Below are 18,345 nucleotides of genomic sequence, written 5' to 3' on the forward strand. Positions count from 1 at the left end.
CGTAAGGCAATTGGGGAATAGGGCTCCTCGCAAATAGGTTTAATTTTATTATTGCACAGGCTTCGACAACCTGTCAGATGATGAACAAATTTTTAAAATGGTTTTTTATTGTAATTTTAAAATGTATTGTTTTATTTCATCCACTCAAAACCGGCCTTCTCCATGCCCGGTGCATATTTTGGCTGTTTGCCCTTGTGCGTCCCCACATAACATAGTTGGCCTCATTGCATTGCTTCTGCCTACCATGGGCAGAAAAGTGAACTATCCACCGTAGACGTAACCTTCGGACCAACCACCCTGTCCATCCGTTGCGAAATGCACCTGCCATAACAACATAAGAAGAAAGAGACAGGATGAACCACACCGTGAAACCAGTGCACAGAAAAGGCAATATGGCTGTAGAAGACCCCAGAGGAACAAGAAATATCCAAGTTTATGAAATACGTAAAGAGGTAGGCAAAATATAGTGGCGTACGGGAAAAGTAATCGGGACAGAACAACACTGGTCTTGGAATGGCAACCCATGATGTTGAGGGAGAAGTAGAAAAGCTCCTAATGGAGAAGAGTTCTCGGTTCAAAGAGAGTTATTACGTAAAGGTCATTCTTCATCCATGACAAGGTGGACTGCAAGCATTATTGTACCTGTTGTTCGTTTTTGGTCCAGGGGAGGACTCCAAGCTTTACCGTAAAGAAGGAAGAAGGAGAAGAGTTTGAGAGTCGATGGGAACCTTGGGAGTTGCATGGATTGCCATTTTTTAAAATTTTTGTAAAAAAATATATGGCAACGATTTAATGTATATAAAATAAAAAAAATAATTAAAAAACATTCACATAAAATGTGATATTTTTTTTTGAAGAAAAATGGCTTTCCAAACGGGAAACTCGCTTGATTAATGTTCTCACCAACTGAGCATTATTGTTCCTTTAGTTGTGATGTTCTTTTTACAAGTTGAATTTTCAATGCGAACCATTTATGTATGTACATTTGGGGTACTCAACACAATCCAACCATTAGCATAACCGAGAATAAATTCTGTCTCTATCTCTTAAAAAAAAAAAAGATGATAAACTCTGTTGGTGTTTTAAAATGAACTCGTGGTTGGAACTTGGGTAGTCAATACCCGCAAATAGTTAAAGATGACATACAGAAATGAAAAACTTTTAAAAAAAAATTAAGATGCATTATTATGTAAAATATAATTGTAATAGAAAAAACAACCAAGGATTCTAATTTTAGAAAGTTAGAGATGCATTATGTTGTAATCATTGTTTGAATTAAACTATTTCAACGCCTTTGTTAATTAGGCCATCTAACATAGGATGGAGGAACCTTAATCTATTTTTTTTTTTGCTTTTTCCATTGTTTTTTTTGGCTTTTCCATTGTTTGGGTACCCACATACTTAACAATGGGCACTGAAATTTTACTTCGGACAGCTTTCGTGTAATTAAATTGGTTTACGATATAGTTGTTTTGCACCCTAAACTATTATTTGTAGTTTTTTTTTTTAAGTATTAATTGATAGTATTAAAATGCCTTGCTCCATTAATTTCTAGCACGTTCCTTAAATTAATTGAAAACCTCTCGGACCCAAGGTATATTTTTAAGAATAAATCTTATATACACTAATGGTATATACACTATCATGATTGGATATACATCATCACATATGCAAAATTTGAGTTTCAAATTCAAATTCAGATTATGTGTCATACATCAAATGGTGAAAATATATATATTGTCAGTGTATAGAAGATTAATCTTATTTTTAAATAAAAAGACTTTTACCCTCAAGTGAAGGAGAGAGTAGTAGTGAATAAATGAAAATCAGAAGTATTAAAGTCTTTTTAATTGGAAAAAATGGTTTGGAAAATTTTTTGAATTTTAATGAATTTGAACAATGTACTAAAAGTAATAGCAAAAGTTAGTAAAGTGCTAAATTTGACAATAAGTGTGAAAAGTGCAAATCAATGATAGTTTAGGATGTAAGGTGCATCTAAGCCAAGTAAATGTTTGACATTTATAGAAAGCTCTATCTAACAAGTACCTTAAGATGGAGTGCAGATGTAAGTCTCTCTCTTTCTTTTTTTTTTTTATTAATAAAAGAAGCTAAATAGTGAAAGCATATAAATGCAAGGATTGCCACCGGTCCTATTTGGATAAAATACTATTTGAAATATTATTTAAAATAATTACTGTAATATTTTTTATGATGTGATATATGTGAGATAAAAAGGTGATTGAAACTATAAACAGATGAGTTGAAAAATATATTTATGATGCAAATGAAATATTATTTGGAAAAAAAAGTATCCAAACAAACCTAGTATTTGGTGCTTGAATACTACTTGAAACTACTTCAATATATATATATATATATATATATTTAACATAGTTATTAAATCCGGCCTGGGGAGGAACCCGGTGAAAGAGGTGGGTCAACTAATTACTGGTTTAACCAGTGGGTGAGTGATCCAACCGATAGGTCATTAAATATATTTAAATATTATGTCTTATAATTTTTTATATGGTTGAAATTACAATAAATTATGCCTTAGTAAATGTTCAATTAATCTAATTTATTATAGAATCATTAATTCTTATAAGAATCAACAATACTTAAATTTGCCTTATGAAAATTTCATTATTTTTAACAAACTTTTGTTTTAACTTATGGAAATAAACTAGATAATGTTATTTTATTAAAATTTGCCTATATGGAATTTGGGAAATAATAAAATTTTATTAAAAGATTCTAAATAAATTTTATTTTTGAGAAATAAAATAAAAAAAAAAGTCTAATATATAAGATAACAAGGGCCAAACAACTAATAAATGGATTGTTGATCCAGTGATGATTGTACTGCATTCCTATACTTGAGGTCCCAAGTTCAAACCGTTAATGCAAGTTTGATCGGTTGGACCGCCAATTCTTTGAAAAGCCAACATTTTCGCTGCTCAAACGATCTAATTAGCAATTTGACCTGATTCTATAGTTGGTTCATTAGGTTGATCGACTGAATTGTCGAACCGGATTGGATTTAATAATTATGATATTTTAAACAAAGTATCACAATACAGCCAAAATCAAAATCACACGTGTAATGGTGATATGGGGAAGTGGGCCAAAGACCCCACATCACTTGATGGCTAAGAAAAAGTTTACCTGCTCCACGTGTTACTAAATAGTCCACATAAGAAAGAGCGCTAAATATTACACCGAAAAAATATCTGACTCACAAGATAGCACAAATCTTGAAGCCTAATGGGCCACAGACATTACTTCACATTTTTGTCTCATAGGTAGATTCTAGCATCAAACATATCCATTTCAATGTTTTGAACATGGAGCTGGACTAGTCGATTCAACTGATTGGACTATAATTACATCATGCTTTCGGTCCAATTTAACGATTAATTCAAAAATTTAATTGAATCGTCAAATCCAATTAAGAACGGGTTGGCTTGATAAAAACCGGCGAGTTTCAACTGAATTTTACTAATTTTTTAATAATACTCTTAACCAAAGCCCAAAGACTTTTCGACATGTTTTTACTAACCCTGAATCCCGTGAGAACCCCAAAAGCCAGATCTTTTGAGGTCTCACAGGAAACTAATAAATTCACCCCAAACCCCCCGAACTCCGATGTGGGACAAAGCCTCCACAAACAATTTTTTAATAATACTAATATTTAAAAAAAAAAATAAAACCTTTGCACCGGTTGAACCGCAATCCGGAAACTCTTCTGTTTCACTCTCCGATCTGGGTCTTAAAACATTGAATTCGGTCTATGAATTCAGATATTCCTACACAAAATAGTATCACATCGTTGTCTCTTTGTCAAGTGGTTGGAAACGTCCACACATAAAGCTTCTACCAGGGAGAAGTCAGAAGCATACCAGTAGATTCGAAGAAAAACTGATCAGTTTCTAAGCTACAAACATGGAAAAAACACAGCTTGTTTTTGTTCCATCACCAGGCATAGGTCACTTGGTATCCACAGTTGAGTTCTCAAAGCGCTTGACTGAAAGAGATGACCGGCTATCAATAGTTGTTCTAGTTATAAGCTCAATCTCTGCCAGCAAAATGGAGTCGTACACTCAAGGAGTGGCTAATTCAAACACTGGTATTCAATTCATCAACATCCCTCAAGCAGATCCACCTTCAGCAGAGTCGTTGAAGTCCCGGGAAAACTATATTTCTCTTCTCATGGAAAGCCATAAATCCCATGTCAAAAAAGCAATAGTCGACCTAGTATCAGAACCATATACTTCTCTTGCCGGAATAGTGGTTGATCTATTCTGTAGTTCAATGATTGAATTAGCAAACGAGCTCGGTGTTCCTTCCTATGTGTTCTTCACCTCTAGCGCTGCCTTTCTCGGCTTCATGCTTTATCTCCCAATTCACTATAACCAATATGGAAGAGAATTCGAGACTTCGGATTCTGATTCGATCATTCCAGCTTATTCTCACCCTGTCCCTACAAATGTTGTGCCTTCTTTTGCATTTAACAAGTATGGTGGTTATGCCTCATTCGTGAAACATACTACAAGGTTTAAAGAGACAAAAGGAATCATCGTAAACACGTTTGCAGAATTAGAACCTCATGCTGTGCATCAATTGATATCCGACAGTGAAACACCACCAATTTACACAGTCGGACCCTTGCTCGACCAGGAGGGCAAAAGGCAAGACTCAGACTGCGAAAGGATAATGAAATGGCTAGATGACCAGCCTCCATCATCAGTGGTATTCCTCTGTTTTGGAAGCATGGGTAGTTTTGAGCCTGACCAGTTAGCAGAGATGGCAATTGCAATCGAGCGGAGTGGATACAGATTCTTGTGGGCTGTCAGGTCGCCCCCATTCAAGGATGACCCCACAAAAAGGATGGGTGAATATTCCAATTTGTCTGACGTACTTCCAGAAGGTTTCTTGGAACGTACTGAAAATCGGGGATTGCTGTGTGGTTGGGCACCGCAGATGGAGGTGCTGGCTCATGAAGCAGTTGGTGGATTTGTATCGCACTGTGGCTGGAATTCCACCCTGGAAAGCCTGTGGTATGGGGTGCCTGTTGCAACATGGCCTCTTTATGCTGAGCAACAAATTAATGCATTTGAATTGGTCAGAGAATTGGAACTAGCTCTGGAATTGAAGTTGGATTATCGAACGGAAAATGCAAAGAATCTTGTAATGGCTGAGGAAATAGAGAAAGCTATCAGATGCTTGATGGACTCTGAAAATCCAATCAGAGGGAGAGTTAAAGAAATGAAAGAAATGAGTAGAAAGGCCATTCAAAATGGGGGCTCTTCATTCATCTCAGTTGGACGCTTGATTGAAGATATCCATATCAACAAAGCAAATAAGGCATAGATAGAATCATTTCCGCCACATGATCATGTTATCAGCAGATTAAGGGAAGTTTCTTCAGCTGCTCCTATTTCCCAAAATCAATTTGCTTTGTTTATTCTAGTCTTTCTTAATCGATCGTATTGTCACATTTGTGATTAAATTCATGTTAGCACTGCTTCCTTGTGCTTGAATATATAAGTGTTTGGAGGTATCCATCCTAGCTGTGTCTCCAATTCCAAGTAAGGCCTGTTTTTGCTGACTTCTTGTTGCCACATCCGGGACTATGGTTCCCTCAGCTTCTTGACCCTGCTATTTCTCTGATCACTAAAGCTTGATTTGTCCTGACTTTGCTTTTCTTTCCTCCCAACGTAATTCAGAATAACTGCAAAAGAAGTAGCACGCAGGCACAAGCTTATAGGTCATGGAGTCTATTCTTTTATTCATCCTTCATAGTAATAATAATAATGTCTTCTTAGCTAGACCTGATCTAGTTTAAAACGTATAGTGGAAATCAAAGAAAACATCTTCTCTTTATTACAAAAAGTCAAGGAGAGCCGGCTGCGACAAAATCTTGTGCGTCACACTTGATTGATGCGTTGAATGGAATTCATGGAATCAAGTAATGCATACCACTTTAATGTAACTCGGTTGCGATTAATTATTTTTTATGTGTTTTAAAAATATTTTATTATAATAGTGTATATAAAAAATTTTTTAAAAATTATTTTTATTTATATATTATTATAACATTATATTTAAAAAATAAACTAATCCAAACATAACCAATTCACTCGATTTGTTTGGATGCCCCTAGTGGGGAGGTCAGCTGCGATATATTAATATATCTGACGTCAGCAGTTCGAATTCCACTTTAGCAAAAAAATTCAACAGTGAAATTGCGTCTTGTTATACATGTAGGAAAAGTGAAAACGATGAGGATTTGGTCAAGCACGCTTTTACGTGTATCATAAGCCAAACCAATTAGCGTGTGTTACGAGGAGGGCGAATATCCAATATTTACGTGTACAATGACAGAACTATACAATTTATTTTGAAGGCCCAAACTTCATATATTCATGGGGAAAAATGTTTAGTTGACAAATAATGTGTAGTTGATTCTAAATTTCAAGGTGAAAAACCACATCGTATATATGGGATGAGGAGAACCAATTGACCACGCTTTCAGTTATTCATTTCACAGAAGCAAAAATGGAACGAACTTCTCCTCCCTTCTAACAGTCCATTATATTGGTTATTGGACATTGCAAGTGATTTGCCACCGAATTCTAATCTAATTACATTAGATTCCAATATTTAATTGATTGAAGTAACTTTCAATCATGACATGACTTGGGAAGAAGGGATTAAGGGGCGTTCAAGCAGTTATCTGCATGTCTAAGATTTGATCAAACTTTTAAAATTTGTTGTTGATATTTTATACCATAATAAGTTGCAAGAATAATTACCGAGAAACTACTTATAATTCTCAAAACTTAAGGATAAATATGAACAACCAAGTACACAAAAGCATTGAACAAAGCATATGAAAAATGAAAAAGTATAACAAAAGCATTCAATTCAAGCATAAGGAAATAGTAAAAATATGAGTTTACAGATGAATGAAAAATGATTCTAGGCTTTTGCTTTGTTGACATGGATATCTTCAATCAAGCGTCCAAGTGAGATGAATGAAGAACCCTCATCTTCAACGACCTTTCTGCTCATCTCTTTCATTTCTCTAACTCTCTTTCTGATTGGATTTTCAGTGTCCATCAAACATCTGATAGCCTTCTCTATTTCCTCAGCCTTCACAAGATTCTCTGCATTTTCCATTCGATAATCCATTTTCAAGTCCACTGCTAACTCCAATTCGCTTACCAGTTCAAACGCACAAATTTGCTGCTCAGCGTAGAGAGGCCATGTTGCAATAGGCACCCCATGCCACAAGCTTTCCAGTGTGGAATTCCAGCCGCAATGAGAAACAAAACCCCCAACTGCTTCATGAGCCAGCACCTCCAGCTGTGGTGCCCAACCGCACACCATTCCTCGATTTTCGGTACGTTCCAAGAAACCTTCCGGCAATATTCCAGAAAAACTGGAATATTCACCTGGAGGTTTTGTGAAGTCCTTTGATCCAGGCGACCGGACAGACCACAAGAATCTGTAGCCACTCTGCTCGATTGCAATTGCCATCTCTGCTAACTGGTCAGGCTCAAAAGTACCCCTGCTTCCAAAACAGAGAAACACAACTGATGATGGAGGTTGAACATCTAGCCATTTCATTATCCTTTCGCAGTCTGGCTTTAGAGTTTCACCCTCCGGGCCGAGCAAGGGTCCAACTGTGTAAATTGGTGGCGTTTCGTTGTCGAATTTCAATTGACTCACCGCATGTGGTTCCAATTCAGAAAAGGTGTTTATGATGATTCCTTTCGTCTCTTTGAACTTCATAGCATGTTTTAGGATTGACGAATAACCACCAACCTTGTTAAATGCAAAAGAAGGCATTACACTTGAAGGCACCGGGTGAGAGTACGTTGGAATGATTGCATCAGGATTTGAAGTCTCGAATTCTCTTCCATTTTGGTTATAGTGAATTGGAAGATAAAGCATGAAGCCAAGAAAGGCAGCGCTGGAGGTGAAGTACACATATGAAGGAACGCCAAGCTCATTTGCTACATCAATCATTGATGTACAAAATAGATCAACAACTATCCCCGCAAGAGAAGTAAAGGACTCGGATTGGTCGACTATTGCGTTTTTGACATGGGATTTATGGCTTTCCAAATAGCGAGTAAAACCATGCTCTGGGGAGCCCAAGAACTCTGGTAGATGTTGATCTACACGAGGTATGTTGATGAATTGAATACTAGTGTTTGAAGCAGCCACTTGTTGAGTGTATGACTCCAAGCTTTGGCCATGAGGATGCCTTATGACTAGAACAAATATTGAGAGCAGATCATCTCGTTGAGTTAAGCGCTTTGAGAACTCAACTGTGGATATTAGGTGGCCTCTGACTGGTGCTGGAACAAAAACAAGCTGTTTCTTCTTCATCTTTGTGTTTTTAAAGTTTTTCCTTTGTTGCTATATATGGAATTATGCCTGGCAGAGGCTTTATACGTGTGGAAGTTTCCTTTGGTATTCAAACCTCAGTTTTTAAAATGCATAAACAGCTTAACAGAGGGACCCAAGCAGCGGCGGATCTACGGTTGGGGCACAGGCTCGCACTGCCCTCCATAAATCTCTACAGTATTCATAGAGTTTTAATATAATTTCAAGTGTGTCCTCTGAAATTTTATATATCTATTGATTTATATGTTTCAAAAGTTGGCTTTGATTTTACTTTGTTACAGTTACCGTAGAGAGGGACTTTTCAATTATAAATATAGTAAAAAATCGATTACGAAATAGAATGAAAGATATTTGGATGAATGATTATTTAATTACTTACATTGAGAAAAATATATTTCGTAAAGTTCAAAATGAGAAGGTTGTAAACCATTATCAAAATATGAAAATTCGTTGTGAGTAATTGTAAATAGTTTAGTTTGCTTTTTGAAATAAAATTATTATATTAATAATTTTGAGTTTATTTTTTTTATATTTTTCATGGAATATATGCATCATTTATACTTGTTGATGAATATTTTTTTTTCGCTTAAAAAATTAGAAAAAAGTAGGTAAAATATTTTAAAGTTGCTTTTATCCTATTTAGGATTTTTTCTGGCTCCACCACAGGGCAAAATGTGCTGCATACCATGCAAAATAAATAGTTTGATCTCCCTAACTAACTTGATTTCATTTACACGATTTAGTCGTATGAGTTTTATATTAGAAAAAAGTAGGTAAAATATTTTAAAGTTGCTTTTATCCTATTTAGGATTTTTTCTGGCTCCACCACAGGGCAAAATGTGCTGCATACCATGCAAAATAAATAGTTTGATCTCCCTAACTAACTTGATTTCATTTACACGATTTAGTCGTATGAGTTTTATATTAGAAAAAAGTAGGTAAAATATTTTAAAGTTGCTTTTATCCTATTTAGGATTTTTTCTGGCTCCACCACAGGGCAAAATGTGCTGCATACCATGCAAAATAAATAGTTTGATCTCCCAACTAACTTGATTTCATTTACACGATTTAGTCGTATGAGTTTTATTTGTTTTGGTCAGACCCTTTCTAGATGTATTAATATTGGCACTTTGTTTTTTAAAACGGCCTTCTTGATAATAATTTGTGTCAGGTTTATGATGATTAGTTTGAGATATGCAAACACACGGTCCTTGTCAATTGTCCTTGTATTTTTTTTTTTTTTTGGAGATGACAACTGTAGTATATCCTAATCTATCCTGCACACTAGGGGGAGAGGTGGACCTAAGGAGATCTAGGTATAACCCAGAGGGGACTGAACTACCACCGGACCAAACGGGTATACTACGCACCCGCCTAAATTTTTTGAAACAAATCCACATTTAATGTGGCAATTGTGGGGAATGCGATGCATCAGGTGAAGGTGTTGGACCCGTACTTATGCAAGGAGGAAAATCAATTGCTTACTTCAATGAAAAAGTTAAATGAAGCGGCTCTCAACTACTCAACTTATGACAAGGAGTTGAATGCCCTAGCACGCACATTGGAGACTTGGCAGCACTATCTACGTGCAAGGGAGTTCATTATCATAACTGACCATGAATCTCTCAAACACCTAAAGGGACAACAAAAACTGAGCAAAGGCATGCTCGATGGGTTGCATTCACAAAGTTCTAGGGTTTGAGCTTATGAAAGAATTGTATAAGGATAATGTGGATTTTTCGCATGCCTATGCGAATTGTGGGAAGTCCAAATTTGAGAAATTCTATGTGCATGATGGGTTCTTGTTTTATCTCACTAAGTTATGCATTCCTCGTGGCTCAATACGTGGCTTACTCATCAGGAAGTCACATGGTGGTGGTTTAATAAGACATTTTGGTGTTTCCAAAACTTTAGTTATTTTGCAGGAATATTTTCATTGGCCGCACATGTGTAAGGAGGTGGAGAGGTTCATTGGAAGGTGTGGAGTGTGCCATAAAGTTAAATCAACGGTTAACCCTAACGGTTTGTATACTCCCTTGCCTATACCTAACCAACTTTGGGTTGATATTTCTATGAATTTTGTGTTTGGTTTACCCCGGTCTAAACATGAACATGATTCTATCTTTGTTGTAATAGATAGGTTTTCCAAGATGACTCACTTTATTGCATATCACAAAACAGATGATGCCTTTCACATTATTGATTTGTTCTTTAGAGAAATTGTTCGTTTCTATGGTATACCTAGAACTTATAGTGTCTGATAGGGATGTTAAATTCTTGAGTTATTTTTGAAAATCTTTGTAGGGTAGGTTGGGAACTAAATTGTTATTTTCTACTTCTAGTCATCCTCAACCGGATGGTCAGACTGAAGTCATAAATAGAAAGGAGGATTAAATTGTTATTTTGTTAGAATAGGACTCCTCTAATATGTAAGGCAATTGGGGAACTAAATTCTACGATCGTACCTAAGATTGTTTCTTGATTAGAGTAGTGATTAACGATCATACCTTAATCATCGACACAGTAAGGAGGAGTTGATTGTCATCGCTTGTTTGGCAGTTATAACATATTTATCAGTTAATAATTGGAATTATTTTTGTATCGATGATCAATTAGGTGAACCATTGCTGAAATTATTTCTTGGCTAGAACTTTGTTATCATTAATTCGGGTTTAATAAATTGTCATTTAACTTTTAGTTAGTTATTTATTTTTATTTGAACCGTTTAATTATCACCATTTTTTAGAAAGCAACTCCCCCTTGTTAGTTTGAATTTCAAAAAAGACAAATATCTCCGTGGATTCGACTCTTCTTATCACTATCTACAGAAATTATCTTTTGTTTGAAAAGGTATTTATTATTGTGCAGACTCAACAACCTGTCACAAAACTTCTTCAAAATGGTACAGTGATTTGTACCACTAATTGGTATTAGACTGACACAAGTATTGAGCTGAAGGTCAAAGCAATTGTAGCGACTAACAAGTCTAAAATTGTGGGAACAAGTAAGTATAAAGTAATAATAAAACAGTAAAAAGGAAATTGAAGAAAAAATTTATTTACCGGCAACCTGATTAACAAGCAGACGTGCATCACGGGAAGGTAAAGTTGGAACCCACTATCACTTTCAATTTCAGTTGTCTTTGCAAGACCAAAAACAACCTCCAATTTTGCTTGTGCTAACGTGTCTTATCCCCTTCTCATCGATACCTTTTTGCACCACTTTGCCAATGCATTGGTACAAACCATTATACCAATTCTTAGAAGTTATGAAGGAATAAGGAGAATATATGGGTACAGTTACATAATTCGAAGGTAGACAAGGACTCAATAGTTACAACTATTTATTAGCTTCCTATCTTTAATTGATTGTTTAGCTCTTTTGCTTGTTTTCAGTTATCAAAAATTTGGCTTGCTTTTCTGCGATGGTTCCACTGATATAGCTTCATTAAATTTAAATCAAGAAAGAGTCTAACAGGTGGGATGATTTTTGGGAGATGGGTAGGATGATATGAAAAAAAAAAAAAATTAAGTGAGAGATTTCGAGGTTTCGGGTGAGAGATTCGAAGCTTCCATATACACTAAAAAAATTAGGAAAAAAAAAGATGGGATGATTTTTGTGTAGAATAGTCCAAATCTATCTCGAACACAACCTATCCAAATACAAAAGCAAGCAAAAAGCTAAAACCACTGGGAGACAAAATGGGCCACACCACTCCAGAAGGGCAAGTAAATGATTGTGTAAGAAGACCCACCAAATATCCAATGTAGCGCAAGTAGAAACTAGGGATCCCCCTGCCCCGCCCGGCCCATTCCCGCTTCCCTCTAATAAAAATTTATTATAATTAAATTTTAACTAATAATTATGTACTTAAATATCAATACATCATCAATTTATTATTTATTATAATTTTACAATTAAAACTTATAAAAATAATTAAACAAAAGTTATTCGAATATAATCCAACATAATGAAACAAATCTAATTAAAATAGTTAGGTTTTGCTTGGATTGAAGGTTTTCGTCGGAAAATATTATCGTTTTCCGTGATCACATTTTCCTATTACCTTTTTCCCTCACATATATCAAATCGCTACAGTAATTTTTCCATGAAAAATGACGGAAAATGCAATCCAAACACAACCTTAAATTTTCACCTTTGACACAAATACAATCGCTAAGTTATTATTGTGCTTTTTTTTTTGAGAAAATATGTTATTGTATTAAGTGTAATTAGAAATTTAGTATAAATGTATTAGTAAATTTAGTATAACTAATTAATAATTTTTATTAGTAGACATGTATAATTAATAATATCAATTATATTGCATATACTAATATCCATTATATAATACATTATATAATATATACAACTAATAATATCGTTAGCCCATTTCTAAACCGGGGAAAAAATTCCCCCCTCCCCCCCACCTCCCAATCAACAACCCGCTCCATTAGTCCCTTGCGGACACCCACCCCCAATTGCTATCCCTAAGTAAAATTGCTTCTTGTTATATATGTGTATAGGAAAAGTAAAAAAAAAAAAAGAGGATTAAGTCAAGCTCGCTTTTATGTGTATCATGAGCCAAATCAATTAGTATGTGTAGAAGGAGGGCTGGATATCCAATATTTACGTAAAAGGGCCAAACATCATATATTTATGGGGCAAAAAGTTTAGTTACAAATAATGTAGTTGATTATAAATTTCAAGGTGAAAAACCACATCGTTTATATGGGATGAGCAGAACCAATTAACCACGCTTTCTGTTATTCACTTCTATTCCACTTCACAGAAGCAAAAATGGAACTTACTTCTCTTTCCTTCTAACAACAGTCCATTGATGGTTTTTGGACATTGCAAGTGATTTGCCACCAAATTCAAATCTAATTACATTGGATTCCAATATTTAATTGATTAAAGTAACTTTCAATCATGACATGACTTGGGAAGGAGGGATTAAGGGGTTTAAGCAATCATTTGGAAAAGTTCGCGTCCAAGATTTGGCCAAATTTTTAAAATTCGGTATTGATATTTTATACCATACAGAATAAGTTGCAAGGAAACCTAATTCTCTTTCCAGTTAACCACGCTTTTGAGTATTCATTTCATACAAGCAAAAGATGGAACTTAATTCTTTTTTCTTCAAAAAGTTCATTATTGATTATTGGACATTGCAAGTGATTTTGAAAAAAAAAAATGGAAGCATGATATATATTTTTTTTTCGTCGTCTATTACAACTTACAATTTAACATAGAATATACAAAATATACTTTTTATTCTCCAAAGATTTTAGCTACATCAGATTTCATCGTTTCAGCTACATCAAACCACTAATTGCTATTAGAATATAATCAAGATAAGAATCTTAATATCTACAATATGCTCCTCAAGTTGGAGATCAATGTTTTAAAAGGCGAAGATAGGGCATTTTATGTCTGCTCAAGTTGCTTTGCAAATTTGGACTTTTTAAATAATTTCGCTGCTGGTGAGGGTTCAAACCTCACAGCAGCGAAAACAATCTAAGGGTTGTGTCATAACACTTTCTTGGTCTAGTTGGCCCTGTATACCCATTAGCTCCTACAACAGCCTCCTTAGGCTCCCCCTCCCCCTAGATTAGAATAGAGTAGGTTATACAAATGTATCGTTGCTGACAAAAAAAAATAATTACAAATATAAAAATACAATTAATACTATAAAAATTACACACACACATATAATATACTTCTTATAATTACAAAAAAATGATAAAATGAAGAAAAATTACTAAATCATTATTCTTATCTAATAAGTAAATTCATAACACAACAAATACAACTCTAACTCATACGTTAGTCATTGAGAGTCATGTTAGCAAAAAATAACTATATCTTGGGATCAAAGGAAATGAAAAAAATATATATAGGAAACAAAGTCATGCATGTTTCTATTTTACATTTTCCCTAAATAATTCCCAAAGAGAAAAACAAATCGAATCTTCGAAATTACTAAACAATAATAAAGACAAGAAACAAAGATAAGAAGAAAGAATAGGCCCAAATCAAAGTTTAAACTTAAAAAAAATTTACAATAAAAATAAAAAGAAATCCCAAATGCCCGAAATGCCCAACAACGCTTGCCCCCACATTCAATCACCCCGAGACATTTGTGCCTCACCATTGAATTTGCCCTAGAAACGTCTTTTAAAACTCTACTAGGGAGGAAGGATCCAAAACTCCCAGCTTGCGAATGAGACCAAGGAAAGCATCGCATCCTATTGCCTTGATGAAAATGTCACCGAGCTCGTTGACACTAAGGTCTTGTTTGATAACTCGATTTATCACTTAAATTTAACAGATTCAAATTTTAATATATTCAGATCGTTGATAGCAAAAAATTGAACTTTTGAATTTTCTAGACAAAACTTGCTCCCAAAATAAATGATAATTTATTCACTTATTATTGAATATAATATATACTCAAATGTATTAGATTTAATACTTAACAATTTAATAAATTAATAGATTCAGACTTTAGAATTCAGATTTCATGTTTCAATTTTCAGACTTCAGTTTTATCAAACACACTCGAAGCAGAGACATGTCAAGTAACTAACTGCTTGGCCTGAATTTTTTCCGTATGGTTATCCAACTCGATGTCCTTGGTGCACTCATTGTAAAATGGATTAATGGCGGTGATGTGTAATGCTGCTTGATTATCACAAAAGAGATGTATTATTTGCAGAGATGTATTTGTTCTTTACGTGCTATGACATTGGGCTACCACCAAGGAATACAATATAGTCTGTACTCAAGCGATCAATTATAAGAAATGCACCCCAATCAGCATCACAAAATCTGGCAAACTAGAATGTAGAAGTGCTAGAGACTAGTACCCCAATGTATCTCTCTGATATAGCTTAGGATTCTCAAAGATACAGCAATATTAAGTGGTTTTCATAGGGCTAGTGCATAAATTGTCTAAGATGATTCACGGCAAATGTAATGTCTAGATGTGCGATGGTGAGTAGATAAGCCTTCCGATTAGTATGCGATGAGATCAGGATCAGAAAAGCAGCAATTTTGCACCCAGTAATGCTAGCATCTGGAAGAATATCAAGAGCATGTATATCTCTTTTGACGAAGGAAAATTTTCTTATTATCTCGACTAACCTCAAGACCAAAGAAAAAGATGAAAGAAATCAAATCCTTGATACGAAATTAATGATTTAAATGTCAGCTTCTCAACTGAGGCATAATCATTTCTGGTAATAGTAAAATCATGAACATAAACAAGAACAAAGTTATAAGAGCACCTCGCTTCGAGGTGAACAAGGATTAATCAGTTAAGGATTGAGTGAAACCTGGATTTTGTAAAGCTGAAGAGAATTTAGAAAACTAGTGGTGTAAACGCCACCACTAGTTCAACAAAGCTTGGAGTACGTGGCATGTGAACTTCGTCCTATAATCACCATGCAAAAACACATTGTTCACATCTAATTGGTAAAGAGGCTAATTTTTGATGGTAGCAACAGCAAGCAAGAAACATATAAAAGTAAGTTTTAATACTGGAGCAAAGGTCTCATGGTAGTCAATAGAGTCCAGTTTACCATTTCTGTTCTCACTGGAATTTACTTGCAGTGGACTAGTGCCTTTTTGCTTCATAGGGCTGTTGCGAAGAAGATGGGGAGCATATTGTCTCTTTTTTTTTTTTCTATGGTCTGGGAAATAAAATCACATTATTTTTCCAAGGTCAGTTGGGCAGATATTTGTAAACCTTTGAAGGAAGGAGGGCTAGGGATCAAGGATGGAGGGCAGTGGAACATGTGTTTGATTATCAAGCTCATGGGGAACATCTGTCAGAGAAAAATTCCTTGTTGGTGCTATGGATTCACTCTATTATGTTAAGGAGTCAGAGATTTGGGAGTAAAAATACCAATGGACTGTTCATGGGAATGGAGAAAAGTTTTCCAATTGAGGCCCTTAGTTTGCTCTTGGATACCAGTGAAAATCAGAAATGGTAAAAGTACTTATCTTTGGTAAGATAGCTGGAATATAGGACTCCAGAAGGTGAAATGGGAAATGGCCCTTGAGTGGGGTTTAGATGAAAGCTGTTTCAGACGCTAGTTACCTTCAGCTAAAGTCTTTCCTTCTTATGTTTCCCTTTTACTCTCTTGATTTTTGAGGGTATATATAGTAATAGTGATTTCTCATGCACATTGAAGATGCTCTCCTCTTCTATGAAGCTTTACCGCTGATTGTTAATGAAAGTTCAATCTTTTGCACTAAAAAAAGAAAAAAGGAACTCCAGGACATGAGCTTGAAGAAAAACACAAGTTCAGGCATATGCAAGCAGTTGTAATATGGTTTAAACACAAATGTGACAATAACATGGACAGAGAAGGAACTAAAATAAACAAAGCTAATTGATAAAGGGGGCAAAAGGATTTTTTTTTTTTTTTTTTTTTAAAAGGAGCTGAAGAAACTTCCTTGAATCTGCAGATTTATAATTATGTGACAAAATTATTCTAGTCTTTCGCTTTGTTCATGTACATATCTTCAATCAAGCGTCCAAGCGAAATGAATGAAGAACCCCCAATTTGACTGGCCTTCCTGCTGATCTCTTACATTTCTTTGACTCTCTTTGTGATTGGATTTTCATTGTCCATCAAACATCTGATAGCTTTCTCTATTTCCTCAGCCATCACAAGATTCTTTGCATTTTGCATTCGATAATCTAATTTCAATTCCATAGCTGGTTCCAATTCTGTTGCCAATTCAAAAGCATTAATTTACAGCTCAGCATAAAGAGGCCATGTTGCAACAGGCACCCCGTGCCACAAGCTTTGCAGTGTAGAATTCCAGCCACAATGGGACACGAAACCTCCAACAGCTTCGTGAGCCAGCACCTCTATCTGTGGTGCCCAAGCACACACCAATCCTCGATTCTCGACACTTTCCAAGAAACCTTCTGGCAATATTTCAGAAAAATTGGAACATTCAGCGGTCCCATATGTGAAGCCCTTTGGTATGGGCGACCTGACAGACCACAAGAATCTGTAGCCGCTCTGCTCGAGTGCATTTGCAATATGTGCTAACTGGTCTGGCTCAAAACTACCCAGGCTTTCGAAACAGAGAAATACAACTGGCAATGGAGGCTGATCATCTAGCCATTTCATTATCCTTTCGCGGTCTGACCTCTGCTTTTGGCCTTCCAGCTCGGGCAAGGGTGGTCCAACTGTATAATTTGACGGTGTGACCTTAACTAAGGCCTTGTTTTGGATTGCTGTTTTCCGTCGAAAAATTACGTCGTTTTTCGTAAACACATTTTTCTCTTACTCTTTTCCCTCACATACATCAAATCGCTACAGTAATTTTTTCATGAAAAATACAATTCAAACGGGCCCAACTTTTCTTTTTGGTTAAAATATATTTTATTAGCCTTATAGTTCTTTTAATTCGTCGTAACTGTGATGTATCACTTGTATCACCTAACTATTTACACTTTACTTTAGTCCTTTCGATCCTATTAAGGTTTATATAATATTGAATCCTTTGTCTATTTTTAAAGACGTCCTCTTTTTTTTTTTATTTATAAACCTCCCATCCCTCTCTACATCCTTTCTCATCTCCAACTGCTAAGGACAAAATTGGAATTTGGAACCTAATGACAAAGAAATTCTAAAAGCCTTCCTCTGCCAAAAAAAACATATAAAAGCTTCGAAACCCTAATTTCGATCTAAGGAAAATTTCACGTGTGACAATTTTCTATGGGGACAAAATAGTAACAAATGGGGACATGAACTCCCAAATTCAATTTTTTATCTCGATCTACAAAGCCCACCTTATTAACCCAAATAAGGATTTGGGCTCCAACCCATCATCATCCTTGTCCTTATCCAGCCCCAACTCAAGAATTTCTTAGATCTTTTTGGTCATATCTTGGCTTCG

The 18,345-nt window shown here is 35.3% G+C and overlaps 3 protein-coding genes across 3 annotated transcripts; 1 reads left to right on the plus strand and 2 right to left on the minus strand.

The window, feature by feature from the left end:
* Positions 1–3,468: 3,468 nt before the first annotated feature.
* Positions 3,469–5,447, plus strand: LOC113692135 (UDP-glycosyltransferase 71K1-like). The gene has a single exon (XM_027210506.2). It carries the CDS (start codon positions 3,943–3,945, stop codon positions 5,368–5,370), a length of 1,428 nt encoding a protein of 475 aa, XP_027066307.1. The 5' UTR covers positions 3,469–3,942; the 3' UTR covers positions 5,371–5,447.
* A 1,446-nt stretch (positions 5,448–6,893) lies between these two features.
* Positions 6,894–8,567, minus strand: LOC113692291 (anthocyanidin 3-O-glucosyltransferase 2-like). The gene has a single exon (XM_027210684.2). The coding sequence runs from the start codon at positions 8,398–8,400 to the stop codon at positions 6,982–6,984; it is 1,419 nt and encodes a 472-aa protein (XP_027066485.1). The 5' UTR covers positions 8,401–8,567; the 3' UTR covers positions 6,894–6,981.
* An 8,451-nt stretch (positions 8,568–17,018) lies between these two features.
* LOC140008682 (UDP-glycosyltransferase 71K1-like) lies at positions 17,019–17,573 on the minus strand. Its single transcript, XM_072053531.1, has 2 exons — positions 17,279–17,573; positions 17,019–17,161 (listed from the first exon to the last, which is right to left on the minus strand). Exons 1-2 carry the CDS (start codon positions 17,571–17,573, stop codon positions 17,019–17,021), a joined length of 438 nt encoding a protein of 145 aa, XP_071909632.1.
* Positions 17,574–18,345: the final 772 nt, after the last annotated feature.

The sequence above is a fragment of the Coffea arabica genome, chromosome 6c (assembly GCF_036785885.1).
Source record: "Coffea arabica cultivar ET-39 chromosome 6c, Coffea Arabica ET-39 HiFi, whole genome shotgun sequence".
In the NCBI taxonomy this organism is placed as follows: Eukaryota; Viridiplantae; Streptophyta; class Magnoliopsida; order Gentianales; family Rubiaceae; genus Coffea; species Coffea arabica.